Below are 21549 nucleotides of genomic sequence, written 5' to 3'. Positions count from 1 at the left end.
TTTGGGCATTTTATTCTCAGCAGATTTGTCTGATTTAGTTAGAGTTAATTTTGGCCCCTTAATAAAAAGATTTTCGAGCAATGTGGACAGGTGGACTTCATTACATTTATCTATGATTGGGAAAGTTAATGTTAATCAGATGAATTGTATGCCAAAATTTAACTACCTGCTACAATATCTCCCTGTAGATGTATTTCAAACAATTTGATAGCATAGTGAAGTCCTTAATTTGGAATGGAAAGCGTCACAGATTATATTTCTATAATTTACATAGGTTGATTGACAAAGGTGGGCTAGACCTTTTATTACTATGCGTTCGGTAAAAAATGGAATTATGGTTTAATTCAGACATTAATTTAACTCAAATTCATTAATGTTTTTAACTCATTTGGCTCATTTGGCAAACATTTGGCTCATTGGTCGCTTCCAGCTGAGAGAGCCTTTTGTTTGTTGAACAGGAAGTTCTTGCCCCTATTTCGCCATTGCAAAGCCTTTCTATCAAACTAATCAGAGAAATTAAGTTACTCCCCTTTATCTCGCATTTGCACTCGGTATGAACAAAAGTGTCCAGAGTGTTTAATTCGGATATTTATTTAATGTTGGCTTGAGCATATGGTAGATCCCAAAAATTATTAATTAATAAATCCCCTTTCTGCTGGTCAGAGTGGATTGTGAGGGAGGTTACTACACGCTGTGACCTGTATGAGAGTGGAGAGTTGAGATCTTTTGAAGATTTGGTCCAACATTTTGGGATTTACAGCTGCGCCATATGCTCTGTACTACTTTTTGGGAGTAGCATACACCCCCCTAAAGCGGCAGATACTCTGGGAATGTTGATTACTGCTTTTTGTGGTTGTGGGGTTTAAATGTTGATACTATGTATATGATGTGTATATGGTTTTCTTTATTTACTGTAGGAATCAATAAAACATTTTAATTACAAAAAAATCATGGGTGACATATGTATGCAAAATGGCATTTCTACAATGGCATCAGGTAACTGAAAAAATGTGTATGATGCTGCAGTCACAAAGATAGGTGTCCGTATAAAGTCCAAAAACTGATGAATCGGTCAAAATAACAAAAAAAACCTTATTCATTCTACAGACATGCATATAGAGAGATTTAAATATAGAGATACAAATAGCAGACAAAGGCAGGATGGTCGTAAACATTCTGTTTTTAATAGAAATGTCTTATTTCTTAAACGTCAGACAGTTTTGGATATATTTTTGAAAAAAAATAAAAATAGAGTAAAACATAAAAGGAAAACAAGATGGAATTGTTTGATTAAGACGATGTAGATTTAGTGGTCTCATATACAATACAAATTCTTTTCATCGCCAAAAGTGCAAATTCTCCCGAATTCTCAAATACATCTCTATAGCTTCAACACGCACTGACAGACAATGGAAAGGAACAGGACAGGATTTAATCAAAACGAAAAAGAACAGGGTTTCTGCTGTCCAAGCCTGAGACTCTGGGAATTTTTCTGCCGCCCCAAAATATATAGAAGTGTTTAAAAGTGCCCCTGAAGCCTGAAAATTATTTATGGTTTTCTCTGCAGAGTTTGCATCTGTCCTACAGATTCTATACAAGAAACATTAAATAAACAAGAGATGCAAGCTTGGAATATGGTATGTAATGAGTCCCTTATAAATGTCTCAGAAAAGAAAGAAAAAAAAGACAATTTCACACTTGAGAAAAAAAAAACTAAAATTACATTATGTAATGTGGAAAATACATTATGCTAGTGGATTTATCACCTAACAACACAGAAGGAAACTAATTAGAGATATTGTATGCTACCCATATGCAGTAAAGTTTAATAGTGTTTCAAACTTGACCGCTTTTAAGTGGACATTAGAATTTTTTGGGATAGTTAGGCCCCAACAATACTAATAATCTAGATCTACTCTTTCAGAACCATGAAAGCCCAGGAAAAAAATTCCTTAAACAAATGTAGTCTTCTTTTGATGAGATTTGGGTGGGGAAACAAATGCTAAAATAAAACAAGTACAACAACCTGAACATATGACATTCTATGTTTTGCTGTGTCTTTCCAAGTATGTGTGTGGTTCGGGGCGGCAGTTAAAATGGACTTTAACCCAAATATAATCGCATATTCAAGTTTCTTTTCTTTTCATGTAGTTTTTGCATTTAAATAAATCATTACATACACGAGATAACAAAAAAAAAAAAAAAAAAAAAAGCATCAACAAGATATTGTAAAAATTAACAATAACAACAACATTAATAATCAAAGGAGACCGCACACATTATTCTGGATGGCCTTTCTCAAAGTGCTTTTTGTTACAATCACAGAACTGCAATCAGCTTGATGGCTTTGTGAAGCCCAACACACTCTCAGGACATTCTTGGTAGAAGAAAAGAGAAACAAACCTTTAAGTCCTTTAAGACTTAAGAAACCACTTCTTGTCCTTCTACCTGTATCTGTTTGTTATAACAACTATTACTCTTAAGTTATGGAATGCATCCTTGACTTGTTGAAGACTTGATGTCTCCATCCCAAAATTCACCGCTGTCTTTGGCCACATCCACACTAATCCATTATCATTTGAATTATTATTATTTTTTTCATAAAGTCATGGTTTTCCAAAATATGCCTTTAAGGAGAGCGTTTTTGTAGTGCTCCATTTTCAGTGGAGGAAAACACAGTTTTAATGTTGATAAAAGGCATAAATGCAGCGAAAATTTATTCGGGTGGACTTGGCCTCATTCTAAGATCTACAAAAGGCCAAATACTCACTAATACAATTTTTAAACTTCCATTTTCAGTTTGCTTACATCATCGTTTTCCAAAGTATGCGGTTATGGAAACTGTTTTTGAAAGTCTCCATTTTTGGTGGACAAAAATGCTGTTCCAGTGTTGATAAGAGGCAAAATGGTAGCAAAATCAATGCATTTTCAAATGAAAACAGATAAGTGTGTATGTGGCCAAAGATAATACACAACCCATAATTCTAGAATGTTAAAACTGAATGCTGACTTTTTGCCATTCTTTTTCTATAGGCAAGAACGTTCAGTTATTAGGCAAATAAACTAGGGTATTGTGGTCACATGGGCAATTGGCTTTTGATATCATATCTTCAAAACTCATAATAATATATTCAGATTGTGTACTTTTAGTACAATATAGCTTTGATTTCACAGAAGGCGACATTTTAGCTTCAACCAAACAACAAAAATGGACATGGACTGCAGATATATTTAACCTGAGAAGCATAAATTATGGCCCATAATCCCCGAAATCCCCCTGCCTCCCACCATCTAACATTTTCTCTCCACAACATCTACTTGATCAGTGAAACATAACCAGCTGAGGCAGTCAAAGAGTTAGATGGCTATAATTCCTTAGGTACACATAATGGCACAGCAATACCTGACAAAGGCTCTCCCAAGCCCACTATAAGACAACACTGCCTTTCCCAACTGGACATAAAATGCTACCCACCCTCCCCGATCTGTGCAAACTAGTACCCACTGCCCATGAGCCACTCCTTGTGCAAAGTGCCAACTGGGCATCCAACAGCAGTGGGTCAGGTGAGAACAAATGTGTGAATCTAGCCATGCATTTTGTTATCCTCAGCTAGTTGTGCTTCGACCCATCCAGAACATCTAAATAGCATCTTATATCTTCCATGATTATTACAGTTATCACTGTCATTGTAATCTTTAATGCTTTTGGCATACTGCCAAATAAGTTAAACAAATAAAGACACAAAACAGAATAAGATTTGGATATTACATACATGGATATTCTAAAGTCATGTAAATGGATTTTTGAGACACTTTCTCAGTGTAGTGTCCGTCATTGGGGTGGAAGCAATAAACAGCGCTAAATGGAAGATGCCAGAATCTCCTTACTCAGTTTTACCAAGAGACAACTTTAAGAATTGGTTTGTATTTACAAGTTGAGGTGTATTAGACAAGCTCTGGACAAACAACCTTTTGGTTCTTAGAACTGTCCACAATAATAAATTTATTTTAACCGCATTTTAAATCTGACACAAGTATTCAAGAATCATTTGGGAAGCGGGAATGGAAGCCATCTTTTGAGGAATCCTCCCAATTTCCTTTCATGTTAAGGCACATTCTCTCCACAATCCTTCTCCACTTAGTAAGCTTCAAGACTCTGCCCCGATTCCTTTTGGACCCATTGAACAAAGCTTATGCCCCTCTCCAGACAAAGCCAATTAGTTCCTGTGAACTCACAGACCTCTAATAACTCCACCAAACTGCTACGTAGACACAGATGCTTAAGGTTTGATCCTGTTAACCATTGGAAATAAGCCACTACTTGAATACTGTTTCTTTCCTCAAGCAACTTACTTCAGTTGCCATTGCCCTGGAGAAATTATGTTTTACATTGAGGATAATGTAAGATTCAAAATCTATTTTCTTTGAACAGTCTAGAAACTTCAAGTAATCCAAGTCTTTGCCAACTTTGGTTTTCAACTGGTCAATTGAGGAGATTTAATGGGGTCTGCATTCACAGAAACTAAAAGGCCTTGCCTGGTTCTCCAGTCCCCCTCCTCCAAGGACAAGCACAAGGACACGAGTGACTTTTAGTGCAAAAACTCTTTCTCAGCTAAAGCAACATTTCCAGTGCTATCAAGCTTTGTACCTGCCACCCACCCATTATCCACCACCACTTAACCCATTGCCCCTCCCTTTCTTAACCCCACCCACACAGCTAGCATTATCTTTGCTTAAAAAAAAAATAAGCCAAAGCAACACATTTTAAAATAAAACAAAAGAAGCATTGCAAGTTTTAAACTCTCACACTAAAGATCATAGAAAAAAAGAACAGCAATAAGACAAAGGAAACTCAAGTAAGCTTTTCTCCCAACAATTCCACTCCAACTTCTGCAACGAGGAAGGATACATTTGGGTTGTGGCAAAGGTCCGAAATGTCCTTACAAATTTAACATCTACTGTGAACTTCATATTGGATTGCAGGCCATAAGTGAAACAGAATTGATAATTATACCAGAGCTGGCCTTGGTCAATGTGCAACCACACAAACCTATGCAGACATGATGTAATTCTAACGCAGTGTGTTTTGGAGTATGAAAACACACGCTCGCACACAAACATTTCCAGATGAATTAATTCTGCTGTGTCATCCAGTCAAAAACTTTCTAACTAACTGTAGTGTGATGCTTAAGGTGTGGCCTTTCACAACATATTTAAAGTGACTATGACACTTCTTGATGCATGTTCAGAGACTGTAATGCACAGACAGAAACTAAATGATTTAAATGGAGTATTTAACTTGTACATCATACATAAAACCCTGTAGACGCTTACATGCTGCCACATATCTCACTTCTCTTCCTTGTATTAAGACAAAACAGAGAACTCTTCAACCTTTTATCATATTTTAACTTTAAGTGCAATTGGTCATTAGGCTTACAAATATATTTATTTTGGAGGGGTATTTCTCCTTGTTGCTTTTTTCAGTTAACATCTCATCAACCAACATCCTCCAACAACACAATGACTTCACCCTGCTCTTTCCTCTTCTCAAGTGACTGTGAACTTTTTTGGCAGCTTGGTGTCAAGACCTTAATGAAAGTAACGCAAATAAACAAGCCAAAAACAAAAAACAAGCTAAGCATCATTACTTGAATGGGCCTTTTTTTTTATATCACATTTGGTCTTTTGTTAAAAATACCCGTTTCTTTTGACTAAAAAGTGCCCTTCATAACAAAGTGCATTCAAATCTTGCTTTTTTTCTTATTAAGGTGCAAAAGACTGATAAAGAGGGTACAGCACTGCAGAGGCAGAAGGAACGATACTGAAAATGTCCTCTCAATTGCCACATTATCATGTATGTGGGATCCACTTGAAATATCCCGTAAGGATAAAAAATTAGCTGCTCTTTGGATGCATGTGCCTGGTAAGTTCCTTTCAAATCCGCCACTTTATTAGCAATAAAAGGATCCACCTTTGTCAAGTCTTGCCCTCATATTTGCCTTATTTAATCAAGAGTCCTAACTTAACCAAAGCACCCACTCTGCTGGATTTTGGGGGGAGCCTGTCTAGACATGCCCACAAAGTGCCTGCTGATGCTCCAGGCCCCTCTCAGTGAGTCATCCGGCTCTGATGTGGCCATAGGACGTAGTTGCACCCATTCTCATCTACACAAGGAAGCACATATTACTTCATAACAGTCTCAGTTTTTAGGAATCTTTCTCCCAAACCCTCTGCCAGTCGTTTGCATCATGAAAGGAGTAATAATGTATGTATAGCTATTTTATCTCATTGTATATATTGCATTAATGGATGATGTACACTAAAAACTGGACCCGCCTTCTTACTCTGCTACAGCTGTGTGCTTATTTGGACATTAATTTATTGCTCACCTTAACGCTCAGTTTTTTTAACGTGGTCCCTTGGGCAAAGAATTTGAATAAGCACTTTGTTTCTTCCTAACCCAAACTGCCTCCTTAAATATATATTTCTCTATCTCTGTTGGATATCTTTAGTAAAGCTGTTCAGATGCATAAAAAGGTGCTCGCCTCTCTTTCTGTCAACAAAAAAAACAATAAAATATTCCCTGCCTAAGTAATCACCAGCTGTTTATAACAGTGGTGCCCTCACTCCTCTGTTGCATACAGTTTCACTCCTGTGGAAACACTCAAAATGAAGTTTATCACAATTTATACTTTGGGATGAAACTTCTAGGTTTGATTAAGTGCAGTTTAGGAAAAATGGGTTTCTCAATTAGAATGCTCTAAAACAGCGTATTTACCCCTGCAAACGTAACTCAGTAAGAAACCTGGAGTGAAGCTAAAAGAAGATGTAACCCTATCTATCTGCAATATATCTCTTATAAAGGGTTTCATAACATTACAACCTAATATATACACACGTATACAAATGTAAAGTGTCAAGTACCCAAAATAGTCAACTCAAAGGAAAATAAAAACATCAATAATAACCAAATATTAAGACAATCCCAAAAATAAGAATGATGCAAGTAAGACTGCCAATAAGGAAAAGCAGGCCCATGAGAGGTAAGATTTAACATGATTGTGCCCAGTGGCGATAAGGTGAAGGTAGTGCTTTAAAAACACAGGACCTCATCCCTTCTCTTACCCTCTCCCTGCCTGAAACAAATTAATGAGAATGTGGATTTTACTCAAAAAGTTAACCTTTTAAATCATAAACAGACAAATTCTCAAAAAACATATTTTATAGAGAAAGTAACACTTTAAATCAAACCCCTGTCTGATTCTTTCTGAAACATTTAGAAAAAAGGTGCTGCATCAGAATATTGCATATATAGCAATCTGAGACAATATAATTATTTTCATCGTGTATGTACATGTTGCTCATTGCATTAGAAAAAGAGATTTATTGGTTGCCTTGGTCACTTCTTAAACCATTCATAGCCAACCTGCTGAAACAGCAGTCAGCATGGTGTTTGACACCTAACTATTTTGAGACAAGGCCCTATAGATGCAACCCAGAGATGAGGAACATATTTTAACTGCATAGTAGCTTTTTCTCATACGCATATGGCTAGGCCATTATGCCAATGTTACAAAAAAGACCAAAAAAAGACCCAGAAAGATGTTGACAGCACGGGTGAGTGGTTTGAAGTGCTCTTCGCTCTTTCAACAGACCAGTAACTCGATGGTTAAGTCTCTATATGGAATGCAAAAGCTAAAAAGGAGAAAAAGAATCTAGGAGATTAGATTTGCTTGACACCCTGATTTGTTTTTTTTTTAAAGAGGACCATGTAGTTTAAAAACAATTTGTTTGATTCTTATTTTTCTGTTTTATTCTTCCTCTGGTTTTCGAGTGAAGACCTCTCTAACGAAGTTTGATTCATGTAGTTGCAGAGTCCCTTTGTCCTAAGGTCAAATCTTCGCTACCTTCCCCATCAGCAATGGGGCTGTGTGTGCGACTACCATGATTTTCCTCAATGAGCGATGTTCCGCTGCCCCCATCTAGACAACGTTGACCTCTCTCAATATTTGCTTCTGGACCATGGAGTTCCAGAGGACCTTCCAGGAGCTCAGGATCTCGTATGCGTGGCTTGCGGCCTCGTCGGGATGGGATGCCGTTGCAGCCGTCTTTCTTGAGATGACGGTGGAGGTGGTCTGACCGCACAAAGGTTTTAAAACAGCTGGAGCACTGGTAGGGTCGCAGGCCCGTGTGTACGCGCATGTGATTCTTCAGATCGTAGTTATGGGCGAAGGCGGCACCACACTGAGTACACAGGTAAGGCTTCTCTCCCGTATGTTTGCGCATGTGAACCTTTAGCTTGTCCTGCCTGGAAAAGAGCATACAATAACTTTAGATGAGCAAATTTTCCACAGCTACTGACCAAGGGTTTGTGCGAATTAAGTGAATTAACATTGAGGCTGAACAGCATTTTAAGTTTACAGGATTAGCAAAACAATACAACTGTACAAATATTATTCAACCTAATACACCTATTATTCATTAAAATGCCTGCTTCCACATTACTTGATGTCCCAAATAGACTGTTAACGCCTCTGTTGGTGGGATGAGTCATTAACTTTGGCCTGATGTTAAACCACAAGACACACAGGTAAAAATAGTCACATAGATCACTAGCACAGGCAATCCACACACATTTCATAAGCCAAGTATAAATACATAAATCTAAGGAGGAAATGTATATAAATCTGTATGTTCTTACACATCAAGAAAACATATATACTCAAAGTCTGACCTCCTTATCTTTACTTTCAAGAGTCAAGTCAAGTTTATTTATCATTTGCACTGAAAACACCCAAGGTCATATGAGGAGAAGAGCCATAAAGCTCACAGTTTTATCACCATAATTTATTTTTAGGCCAATGAGCCACCAAAGGGCTCAATGTTCAGTTTAAAGTCAAAGTGGGCCCAGAGTATCCCAAAAGAGCCGTTTTGAAAACAGTGACATTTTACAAGCAAAATCTGAAATCTTTATTTGCAACTGAGTTCACATGAGGAGAGTGTTTATGGGAAGGAACCAATACAAAATTGAAATTCAAAAGGTGGGCTTGGTTGAGAAACAGGTTTGGAAAAATGTGGTTTAACCTTTAATGTCTTTCCTCAATTGTCGTTCAGTTGAACCATTTCAAAGTGCCGTTAAACTATATAATAGGAGTTAGCAGTTACGTTGCATAAACCCAATTTTGGGAATACATTTTCATGCTATTAATATAACATTATGATCTAAGGCCATCTAAGGCATCTGGTCTAAATGTTTAACATTTATAGAGATTTAACTTACACCTTGTTCTAACCAGATGCAAGGTGATAAGATTGTAGCAACAAGCAATATGTCTGATATGATGATAAATTACAATAAAATCAGAACAGTTAGAAGGAACAGTGTTTCTTGAACATAACACATTTTTTCACTGAAGCTGTGTACATTTACATTTATGCATTTGGCAGACGCTTTTATTCAAAGCGACTTACAGTGCACTTATTACAGGGACAATCCCCCCGGAACAACCTTGAGTTAAGTGCCACCAAGGACACAATGGTGGCATCTTGTTGGTGCTGGGGCTTGAACCCCTGACCTTCTGGTCAGTAACCCTGAGCCTCAACCACTGAGCCACCACTGCCCCAGTGGTGTATGTGCATACGCTTTCTATGGCAAGCGCTGAGGGGTTCATACACAATCACACAAATACACAGGGCAAAGTTACTTTATGAATCACGTCCTAAGTCAGTCTGTTACCATTGTTTGATCAAGCGGTATTCCAGTTGTAATTTTGCCAATCTCCATGTTACATGGAAGTGGAGAGAAAGTAAAATGGCACCAGCCAGTTCTGAACTGGTGTGTATATGAATGTGACAGACCTCCGACTGAAGAGAGCGAGACCTCAAGCACAACATCCGGTAGGTGTGTGACACTCTCTGCAAAAATCTATTTGTTCTGAACCGGCTGGTGAGACGGCGACTTTAATATACTGTTATGAGAAGGATTTTAAACCCATTTGTTGACTTGATTACTTGGTAGAAGATAGCAGAAATAGAAACAATTTCATCATGTCACTCATAGTGGCTGGTTAGGACAAAAATGTAATAACATGGAAATTATACCTTTTATCACGTGTCACGGTGTGTCTGGTTAAGACACAATGTAAAGGAATGAAACCAAGAATGACTAAAGAATAGGCTCTCTTCAACAGGAGATGGCATACTGTCAAAATGTATTGTTTTGCACCATTAAAGGAGCTATAGTGTGGTGTCAAATGCAAGGCCTTCTGTTGTAAGAGTCAGCTCTCAGCTTACCCCTCTCTGTCCCTCCCTAATGCTGCTGACCAGGACAGAGTACAGTTAAACAAACTAGGGTGATTGAAACTTCCGGAACTGTGGAGGCTTACGGAACACACAAACAGGTGCACACACGTTCATGTACAGACACACCCCCGAGTATGTAAACAGACATGTGCTAACGTTAACACCTGCCCGTGTATTTAAACATGATTATGTGTATATAGAGAGTCGGTCATATTTTCCCACCTTCCTTCCACTTCTTACATTCATCGTAAAATGTATGGTACATACATACATACATATATATATATACAGTACATACATACACATTTTCACACACATATACACAATGGGGCACAGACAGATGGAAAATTTAGAAGACTGGACTGATTTATTGCAGTGTGAATGAGGCACACTCTTAACCCTGATCAAACAGGATTAAGATTACAATACCCCTTCCCAATAGGTGGCGTATTTAGATGGCACATTTAGATCCATTCCTACGCAAATAGGGTGCAGGATATTTTCAGTGCAGTGTCTATTTCCAAAGTGTGTCTCTTGATTAATTCATTAAGGCAATGGTTTCATGGAAGAGGTGATGCCCTTAAGTGCAGCATAAGCCATGCTAGCAGTTTGATAGCCGAGATTCAGTTTTGTAGCACACAGTAAGTTTCAGCAGTTGTCGGATAAAGGGGCTGTATAGGCCTGGGGCAATAATCAACGTAACATCCAGGGTCACAAGTTCAGCTGACTCGTTGTCATAGATAGGTCACCATGCTGTAATCCCTTTCAATATCGGCATGAATAGATTTATAACAGCCTTTTCCCTGATTACAGTCGACCAGGCTGTGCTACCACAACCCACTTTTATTGGACACCCCTTGTTAAAATTCCAGGACTTTGTCATGCAACCTTTCTGTCAACATAAAACCCAGCTTTATAGCTGACTGATGCCTCTTTGGTATACAAAATAGTAGGGATGTAAAAAAAAAAAAACATCTTATAGAACCGTGCTATACTACACTCTCGATACGATAGTGTATGTATCGTTTGATATATAAATAAATACATATTTGGTAGTGTTAATACGACTACTGTTTTAGAAGTGTTTAAAACCCCGGAGAGGCAGCACTGAGCACTCACAGACCAGTAGTATCTAATTCAGAACCGAGCAGCTAGTCTAAAATAGTCGAGTTGAGAGTTGGCAAGTAGATTGTAGCGTTACATTTTATCAAATTATCCAAACAATAATGCCATGTCCTGGTGCTGCATCAAACATGTTGTTTTATTTATGCAGACATCACCATGCAAACCGGTGGAACTTGCAAAAAAATCTGAGCAAGTTTGCCTCACTGCTGCATTTAAGAGACAAACTCTCCCAGCTAAAATGTAAACCGGTATGAGCACAACACAAGCGCACATGTGATAAGCCAGTAAGAATGGCAGTAAAGATGTTTACAACAACATGGAATCGGGAAAAAAATAAAAAATTATGTGTGCTGATTTTTTGCTCAAACCGCTAAATAATATGGACCGAATAACATATATTGTAAAGCAAGAGGTCAGGGTCCTCTCAAGGATTTTTCTCTCCACTAACATTGAATGTAGTATTTATTCTTGCCACATTCACCTTTAGCTTGATTATCAGGGGCATTAGACGTTAAGGCATAGTTTGATGTTTGCTGAAACTATGTGCATTGTGAAAAGTGCTCTATAAATAAAAATGATTTGAGTGTAGACAAACACATTTTCATGAGAAAAACATGAGTAAACATGAACATAAGTCTGCTGATAAATACAGTGCTGTTGTTTAAATTTATTTTATTATGGAGCTCTGCTTGTTGTGGCCAATGCCAGATACTGTTGTGTCACTTAAGATTTAAAATACACAAATAAAATTTGTGTCGAATCCTTGAACTAGTTTAAGCAAAACATTTGTGGGCACTGTTTTTATTTTATATACGTATCGTATTGTATCGTGAGTCTACTGCATGCTAACGTATCATGATATTTGTGTATCATTGCATGGCTTCTGAGTACCTGACCATTTAAATAGCTGCTTAGATTTGTTTAGCAATGTTTTTATTTTATAAGTTGTATCTAAAAGGATAAATGTATAAATATTATATCAATACATAATTCAAAATGACAAAAAAAAAAAAAAACATACCTTGTGAATCGCACTTTGCAGATGGCGCACTCGTAGGGCTTTTCTCCTGTGTGTGTACGAATGTGGCGTGGAAGCTTGCCTGCGCCTTGGATGACCTTGAAGCAGATGGGGCATTTCTGGAAGGCCTTAGAGCGCATTTTCCTTTCACCACTGTTACCCCCTCCAGTCGCTTGGTTCCCACTTCCGCTGCCCCTCATCGACCATAGTGGTAGCAGACTTGGTGAGATGGGGGCACTGGCGGCCTCTTCATGCTGCGCACTATTGAAGTACTTCAAGTAAAATTCCACATCCGGCTCTTCACCCTCCGGCCCGTCCTCCTCACCCCCACCACCTGTTGTGGGCTGCTCCCTTTTCCGCTCTAAAGAGTCCATCATCTGTTGTAGCAAAGCACTGGCTGGGCCTCGCTCATGTTCCCGCTCGCCTGCCACCTCCACCTCTCTTTCTGATTTGGGCTCTGCTTGATGGAGGTAGAAATGTCCATTCTGTGTGGGAGCATAAAAGGACATCAGAGCCTGTGCACCTTTCCCTCGAACCAAAGCCCCGTCATGGTGTTCCTCATCAGCATCATTGTCTTCAGGTGCACGAGGCGGCTGCGCTAAGACTTGGGCCAGTGGGGAGTAGCTGTCAGCAGGGCCGGTGGGCGTGCCATTACTGTCAGCACTGTTACGTTGGCTAAAGTGCAGGTGTGTGGGCAGGTCCCTGAGCTCTGGTGTGCTGCAGTTGCTACCCCAATGCGCCCCCCTCTGGAAGAACTCCAGATACTCGCGGGCACGCAGCCGGATGCCCTGCTCTCTTCCATTCTTTCCTCGCTCTTCTTCTTCCTCGTCATCTTCTTGCTCACTGCCCGCCTGCAAAACATAATGGAACCACATCACCACACCATTAATTCCAAAAGTTTAATCAGTCAAGTTTTAAAATCAAAACAACAGGTTACTCACCGGCGGGGAGAGCACTTTGGTGTCCAGCAGGTGTGTGCAGACATCTTGGATGGGTGAGATCTCGAGCACACGGGCAGCGCTTAAGATGTCAACCACACTGTTGCGACTGACTGTGAGTGTGGCTGTGTAAGCAAAGTCCAAGAGGGCAGCCAGCGCTTCAGGCCGCACAAAGTCCAGTGCATAGACTCTTTGACGGTCAGCAGCCAGACCCGAGGTGAAAAGCTTGTGGAAGTAGGTGCTGCAGGAGGCCAATACGGAGCGGTGGGCAGGGAATTCTCTCTCTTGGGCCACTAGCAACACATCACACAACAGCCCACTTAGCCTTTGCTGGTTGAGACTGCCCAGCAGGTCAGCACTGTGCTCAGGGAAGGGGATGCCCACTGGACCTTCCTCCACCAAGCCTGAACTCCCGGAGGCTCTACATTGCTGTCTTCCCCGCCCACCAGCTCCTGACGACATTTTCCACCAGCCTGCCGCCGAGCCGTCAATCGCAGCCGCCGCCCGTCCGTCCGTTCTGCCGCCTGTTCGTCTGCCTGTCTGAGAATGTCAAGGAACAACAATGGATATTATTACTTTTTTTCAATTAGGTATTTGATTAGGTATTTGAAATACCACCATTCGAGGCAGTGACTTGAAGATAGTAAAGCCAATATTATTATTGTTCTTTTTATTTGACTCATAAAACATATTAAATCATGCTATACAGATCAGGAAAACAAACAGATTTTCAATGACCTGGATATTATTTAATAATATCTTAACCTTAAGATGAACAAATCATGGTGCTTCTAAAGGCAATAATGTTTTGTTTGTTTGGAACAAATTTATAATGTCCCTTCTCTCTGTGATCTATTACCATTCTGGGTAGGATTACCAAACCCTGTATGCAAATGAGGCAGAGATGCTAACAGATAGTGGCCAAACGGTTGCTACTATACACTTGAAAAACAACTGGTCAAGATTATATCAACTAGAAATGGAAGACTCAGGTAAAAGAGGATTGCCAGTTATTTGTCAATTCCCCTTTTCGGTTTCTTTCTCACTTTTAAAAATGTAAACCTAATTTGATCAATATGCCTTTTAGTTATGATGCCAGAAAATGAGCTCTAAAATTTTTTAGTGGAAGTTTCTTTATGACTGTCAAACTGAAAAGCAAAATCCCTAGTTTACCAGTGGTGTACAACACCTTTTGTGATGCTGTCAAAATGCTGATTTGAGGTGGTTGTGACTTTAGTGTGTCTGCAGAAACACTGTGAAGAGCCTTCTAGTTTACTGCAATCAGTTCAGAGTGTTGATTGAATTAAACTGTATCAGCATGGGGGAGTGTGGCAAGCCTGCTGGCAGTGAGAAAGGAGAATCTGTACATTGCAGGTTTGCTTGGGGGGAGTGCATGGCGCAGAGGGTAGGGCTGGGCAGCATGTGCTTTCAATGGCATGTCAGTTGGCTGCTGGGGTAAGGAGGTGGAGCAGGGGGTTGCCAGCTACAGGCCTGAGTGGAAAAAAACCCACTAGAGTAGGAGGAAGAGCAGGAGGACACACTCAAGGCTGCAATGGAACAGTATTAAATAGGGAGGTTGTCAATCCGGTCTGAGCCGGTTACCCCACCCTGGACTGTGTGCCAAGTTTCAGGAAAGGCCTGTCCCCTTGATCACGTGTGTGTGGGGGGATTAAAATGATCGACCGCAGTACAGGCGGGCGTGGAGGGAGGGGGACTTTGGAAGGCAATCTCCCTTGATTTGTCCATTGGAAAACATACACCCTCACACGCGAAAGTCAAACAGCCTAACTACCCCCAACCCTCCATCTGCCCGGAAGACCCAGCATGGGGTAAGGTCAGGGGGGGATTATACTCAATAAGAGCAATGCATTTAAATGACATTCCATCAGATCAACCTCCTTGGTATGTACGCAGGACCTGCTCAACCTGGCTGCTAGATCTCTCTCACACAACTGCCTTCCTCCACACCTAGAGTGTTGGCACAATGTCAGGTCACTATTGGTGTATCACTAGAAAGGTAGTGGGTAGGTAAAACACATATACAAATACAACCTACACTACCTCCCTTGCTTGTATTACTATCTTTAGATGACATTCAAGCTCACCTTAAGTGCATTTGTTTTACATGCCATCTTACTTTAGCACATATAATGAATATTTCAGGGTTGGAATTCCCTAATCTAGGACACATATGCACTACACATTTCTATTTAGCACACCTCATGTGAAGACATTCCAATAATAGTCCCCCACTGGACCATGTCTTGACTTGTTAAAGTTTGATGGTAATGCCCATAAGCCATTTGGTTAAGCCCGTCTCTCTCTGTCTCTCCATTCACCTTTGAGCCAAATGATGGGCACTTGCATGCCAAGCTTTGATACCTCAAAGGTTTCTCTTTGGGTTTAAGTATTCTTTCTGATAAACCCCCATCTACCTGACTAACAGGTGCTATCTATCTCATTGTTTTATTGCAGGGTATTTGAATAAGCCAAGGTGGAGGCCAGGTTTGAGTTTGGGAAAGGGAATAAGTGTCCGTCAGGCAAAGGTTTCACATGAATTAAAGTAAATTGCCTGATTTGAATAAAGACTATTTCAAGTGTGAGAAAATCTCACAGACAGGGGTCAAGGGTAGGTTTGCTAATATAAGGGAGTTCTCTGCTGTCAGGTCTCTGTACTTCAACCTGTTAGTGATATCAAGGCACCAGTAAAGCAGCATCCCAGTCCCTGAATAAACCCAGGGCAAAGCTGAAAGAAAGAGGAAACAGTGCAAACAAACCTGATCCTGACACCTTCTCAGGGCTCCCAACATTCTTCATCACTTATTCATGGCTATGGGTGACAGGGGCCATGCAACGGCCCCAACGTCTCATTTCCAGACCTCTTCTGCTGGCCGCACGCACAGGCCTCAGCTACTTTGCAAGTCAAAGCACAAGTTACTGCGAATACTCATACCACCTCAGCCCCCACCCTCCCCCAACAGCCCCTCCCAGCCAACGTGACGAGCTGCTATAGAGAATAGATGTCAAACTGTCTTAATAAATTATCTGCATTGTTTGAGTTCTTTTTGTTAATCTGGAAAAATGTAAACCACATCGATTAAGAAATCCAACTAGCAAGTTACATTTAGATGAGTATGAAAGTAACATCATATTTGCATTTTTGCTTCATATTACAATATAACTGTTGACCAAAAATTGTTTAGTATTGTGTAACCAGTTGGAAATAACACAGCCATAACAGTAAATCTTTTTTAAAGAATCATGAGATAGCTAATGTCAGATTGTGTCAAAGGCATTTAATTTGTTCATTGATTAGGTTCTTAGAATGCAGCTGCTTCTTTCCACAACTAACACTAAAGCGAGGCTAATCCAGCAGAGTACACCAAACGGCTAATCTACTTGCTCATTATATAAACTGAAAACTGACACCTCAGAATGAAACATCTTAGGCAAGCACATGCCATGCATTCCAGGAACACACTTTGACTTATGACATAAACCAAAACAAGCACTAGTATTTCGCAGAACACCTCAATGTATTTCTATTAACGTTTTTCTTTTCTGAATATAGCCATGGCACTTTTTATCATGTATTTCATATGGGGTTAGAAGTGTGAGCTTGGGAATCCCTCAAAAGAGCTCTGATAAGAAAGGATTATTGACAAACATGTGCATTAATTCAAAATACTTCAGCATGCATTTCAACTCAATATGTATGTGCAAGTCTGCTGGTTCACGATAAGTTCCTTCTACCTTATGAGGGAGAGAAGGGGAGTCACTGGACTAGATCAACAGAGGTCAAGGCCAAGAGCATATTATAGGATAATCATAAACATTATGGAGGGGGGCTGACCAGTTCCAAGAAGAACAGGATTTTGAGCAAGGCCTTGCAAATGAGTCACTCTTGCCACCATTGGTTAGGGAAGCATGATTGGACACAAAAAGAGCAAGCAGGAAGTGGGCGAGCAACTGATAAAACTGGAGTTGTGGGGCTGGGCTGTTTAAAATCCAGACTTGTACTCACAATGCCCCATGAAAGGTATTGGGTGAGGTTGCTTGAAGCAAGTGCACACAAACTTGTGAGTCGGCAAAACTGTCATTTTTAGTTTGTTTTAGTCTCTGGACCCTTCTGTAGACACATAATACCAATAATATATAGTAATGCTTACCCTTTATGGTGGAAAATCAAAGGTCTTTGTTCTGGAAGAATTTTCAGATAGGAGCAGAGTAGACAGCAAGAGGTAGAGCAGATATGTCAAGAGATCAAACTTTGAATGCAACAACATGCCTACAATTATTCTAGACCAGCAACAGCTTTATTGGAAGATGAAGCCTATGTGTGAAAATATCATGACGCCCCCTCATCGTTTGACAAAACTTTTCCAGGCCTAACTCCCTGCCTCTCTGAGCTGCCCACAGCATCTATTAGTCTTTTGGACAATCTGTGACTCAGCCAGGAAACAAGGAAAGAGAGAGCACACCAACACATGAAACAGAAACAAAATGGACTAATGGCGGCAGTGTTTCCAGTGCCCTTATGCTCAGGCCACAGCCTGTGTTGCTCTTTTGCTGCTGCAGCAGCCCAGCCGGTGGGGCGGAAGAAGACTTCCTGCGTGACTCTGGTAATGGTGTAACAGAACCCGCTCTTGTTATCAGATGACCAGCTCTCCCAGACACTGCATTGCACACTCCACCACCAGTCCACCACAGCTTCCACTTCCCTCTTCAGCCTCTGCTGAGGAGGCAAAAAGACACAACTACCCACACAGGATTTCTTTTTCAGTTCTACCTCACAGCATATTTTTGAAGGATCACACTAATTTAAGTATGTCAAGGACTGCTCCACCTGCTGGAGGTCGAGATTCGCAATAGCGAATGGGGGGAGAGCATAAACTTAAAAAAAGAAATTGGATTCCATGTTACTGTCAAGGCAACCAAGAGGAAGGCCTCACTCATCTTGTCGTCAGACTCGCGGCAGATAAGGACAAGTGGAAGAAGGCCCTTTAAAGAGCACAATGAGAGAATAATGAGATGAGCTCTCTGATTACCAAGAGTGATGCTAGCTTGCAGCAGCCCATCTTGCAGCATCAGTGTCTTTAATTTGATCACTTTAAAAACGCTTCACAACGGCCCACCCAGTGCACTGCCCCTCAAATGTAATAAAACTAAATCTCATACAGAGAGCCAACTCAAAGTGTGTTCAAAAAGCTCAGGGATTACTTAAGCCTGAATCTCACTCTTTAGTGAACAGTCACTTCAGATGCCCCAGCACCTATACATTTCTGTATACTCAGTAAAAGGACACACATTTATATATTTCCGAGTATACATTTCTCACAAGAGACCACTATTTTACTTCCATTTTCTAGAGGACTGGGTAAGTTTGCTTTACTTCGTACAGTCAGATGGTGTTCCTGCTTGGTTTTAGGCATGCGCACCTCCGTCATTGACAAGCATTTAGATGTTAAATGTTTCCTATAAGCAAGTGCATAAAAACTAACCAATTCACATTTTGTGTGAATCTAGAAATTAAACGTTTGTGTTCGAAAGGACAGATATGCATTTACATTTTAGTTAAACAAAACTAATATTCAATGAAGTTATATAGATAAAAATTATATAGCAGTAGAAATGTTCAGCGCAAAAAATCTAAAATAGGCCAATACATTAGGTTATTAGCGTAATTAAAACAATACTGCTTGATGTGTTTTGGCATGAAGTTGACATACATTCGCGTCATTAATGCTGACCTGAAATGACCCTGTCAGATTATTTAACCATACACAGGGTTAACTGGTTTATGGTGGGTACAAATGTCTTAACAAGACAATAAAAAACAGCCTCACCCCAGTGAGACAAGGAGCCTTGTCTGTGCATTATTCAGACACTGGGCGTCATCTGTGAATAAAAAACCCCTGTACCCGCACTAGTGAAATCGAGTCGAGCAAGTATGGGTTGGAAATGATCTGCATACATCTTTGAATAAAAAAAAAAAAAGAGAGCGAAACAGACTACAGCTTCCTGCAACACATTTGAGCTCAGAGAAAACACATGCAGGCTACAGATTTGACAAGTCATGAGACCTTGCTAAAGACCCTTACTGAGGGTGGAGAAGTGCATTATGATGTGCATTATGGCACAGCTATAAATAGAATGAGGGGGAAAAGAAGCCTTCAAGGGATCTGTCAAGAAAAGAGGGAAACTTTTCATAGTCCAAGGTTCTTGAATATCACAATGGTCTTGTTCTTTGATATATAATAAAGTTTTTCTAATAGTGTTGCTGTCCACCAAAGGTGCCAAAGTATCATAGCGTCGGGCCATCTATCATAAACCAATTACGTGAACCAAATTTGTAGTAAAAAAAAAAACTATTTGCATATGCTTGAAAATATCCTTTTTAAACAACAGTTTAAATTTGAAGATACAATTTGAACAGGTGTGGTAACATTTTTTTTATATAAAAACAAACACAGAATTAAATTTAAAAAGTACACCAAAAGTGAACCAAGCAAGACGATCTCGATGAGCATTACCTTAACATAGCTATCTCTATGCCATCTGCAAGTGGGTCAAGCGCTTTAAACTCAATCAAACCAAGTCCCTCTCTCTTTCACCCCTGAAGATTCCTCTGTTTCTTTTCTAGCCTGCCTTTCCCTTCTCAGACACCAGAGAGAGTGAGAGTGCATTTGGAGCTCTTACCGGCCAGCTACAATTTGTTTCCCTGTGGGTCAGCTCAGTCTCCCCCCTGCCTACTCGCTTGCCTGCCTGCCTGCCTCCGTGTCTGGGCAGGGCCCTGCTCTGGAGCAACTGCAGACAGGAAACTTCCGAGTGGCCCTAGATACACAGGCAGGCCTTTGCCTGATCCCACACAGGCAGACACCTACTAACTCCCCCACTCTATTTTCAGCCCACTGCTCTGGCTTCACTTCCCCCTCTGTGATTGGCCTGCCAGCTGCTCAATCACCACACCTCCCCACTAAGATAGGCTATCGGCTGTTCCCTTTCCTGTATGGCCAAGGACAAGGCACTCTGGGATGTGAGGTTTTGAGTGCTACTTCACCTGCTTCCAAGCCACCGCTACAAACTACAAGTACCAAACTGTCTGACTTTTGCCAACCCCACACCTCTGAGCCTGCGTCAACGTAAGCACTCAGAGCTGAATTATACATTACCGTGTGTTGCTAGCAGGATACCAGGTATTAAAAGTACAGACCATCCAACAAGCAGTGCCAAGCTCTGTACGTATGAAATAAAAGATAAAAGAGATTCCAACTACAACTCAGAGAATCAAAAATTTAATTGCAGTTCTGTCACACCACCTCATGCAAAAACTTCAGCCTTATTGACCAAAATGAGTTTTTAATCAAAAATATTGCATCGTAGTAGTAAACAGGGCAAACATATTTCGAGACTGAAAGAAAAAAATGCAGAAACTTGAGTGCGAGTTATCAGTTTGTTTTTGAATGACTGACAACAAACCACAAAAACTGGACCCTAGTGCGTACCACTGTACCTTGTCCTATGGAATTACTTTTAGTTCCTTCTTCCTAGTGTACTACCTTCTACTGTTCTAACCTCTGCCAAACACCCACTTTAAGGGCAGCCCTCAAAACAACAACAAAAAGTTAACAACTGTAAGAATGAAAACATTCAAAGCAATACCAGTAAACCAAAAGGGGAACTAAAGCTCTTGTTCTGAAGAATAAAGAGCAAAAATTTGTCACTGGCATGGGAGCCCCCACCCAGCCCCCACACTCATACTCTGTCTCTCTCTCTCTTCTCTCTGCCCCCTCCCTCATTCCTTCCTCCTCTCCTCAGCCTTGCTCCTTTCGGTCGAGAGGCCCCGAGCAGACAACACGGGGGCAAGCGGGTGGAGCGAGCTCACCTGCGATGGCCGTGGTGGGTGCTTGTTATGGGTTAGCTCTGCCCTCCTCTTCTCTCCTCCACTATGGAGCTCTCTCTCTCTCTTTCTCTCTTAGCTGTCCCTGCTGTTCAAAGCTCTGTATGTGCTAACCAGGCACCAGCAGATCAACTCAATTCCCTTCCTGGTTTCTGGAGGGCAAAGAGGTCCCTCCCTTTCTCTCTGTCTCTCGCTCTCCCTCTCTCTCTCTTAAAGAAACAGCATTCCCCCATGCTGCTCTCCTCTGCTTCTCTCTGGGGAAT

At 40.6% G+C, this 21549-nt stretch overlaps 1 protein-coding gene across 4 annotated transcripts; it reads right to left on the bottom strand.

Moving 5' to 3' along the window:
* Positions 1 to 998: 998 nt before the first annotated feature.
* zbtb7a (zinc finger and BTB domain containing 7a) lies at positions 999 to 21414 on the bottom strand. 4 transcript variants are annotated; one of them, XM_052124205.1, is made up of 4 exons: positions 21272 to 21414; positions 13390 to 13926; positions 12452 to 13299; positions 999 to 8311 (listed from the first exon to the last, which is right to left on the bottom strand). In XM_052124205.1, exons 2-4 carry the CDS (start codon positions 13846 to 13848, stop codon positions 7864 to 7866), a joined length of 1755 nt encoding a protein of 584 aa, XP_051980165.1. In that variant the 5' UTR covers positions 13849 to 13926; positions 21272 to 21414; the 3' UTR covers positions 999 to 7863. The 4 variants fall into 4 exon arrangements, with proteins under 4 accessions (XP_051980165.1, XP_051980166.1, XP_051980167.1 ...); XM_052124206.1 differs by lacking the exon at positions 21272 to 21414 and adding an exon at positions 20086 to 20238; XM_052124207.1 differs by lacking the exon at positions 21272 to 21414 and adding an exon at positions 19920 to 20039.
* Positions 21415 to 21549: the final 135 nt, after the last annotated feature.

This window comes from Xyrauchen texanus, chromosome 50, assembly GCF_025860055.1.
Source record: "Xyrauchen texanus isolate HMW12.3.18 chromosome 50, RBS_HiC_50CHRs, whole genome shotgun sequence".
Lineage (NCBI taxonomy): Eukaryota > Metazoa > Chordata > Actinopteri > Cypriniformes > Catostomidae > Xyrauchen > Xyrauchen texanus.
This window is presented reverse-complemented; position numbering and strand designations above follow the sequence as displayed.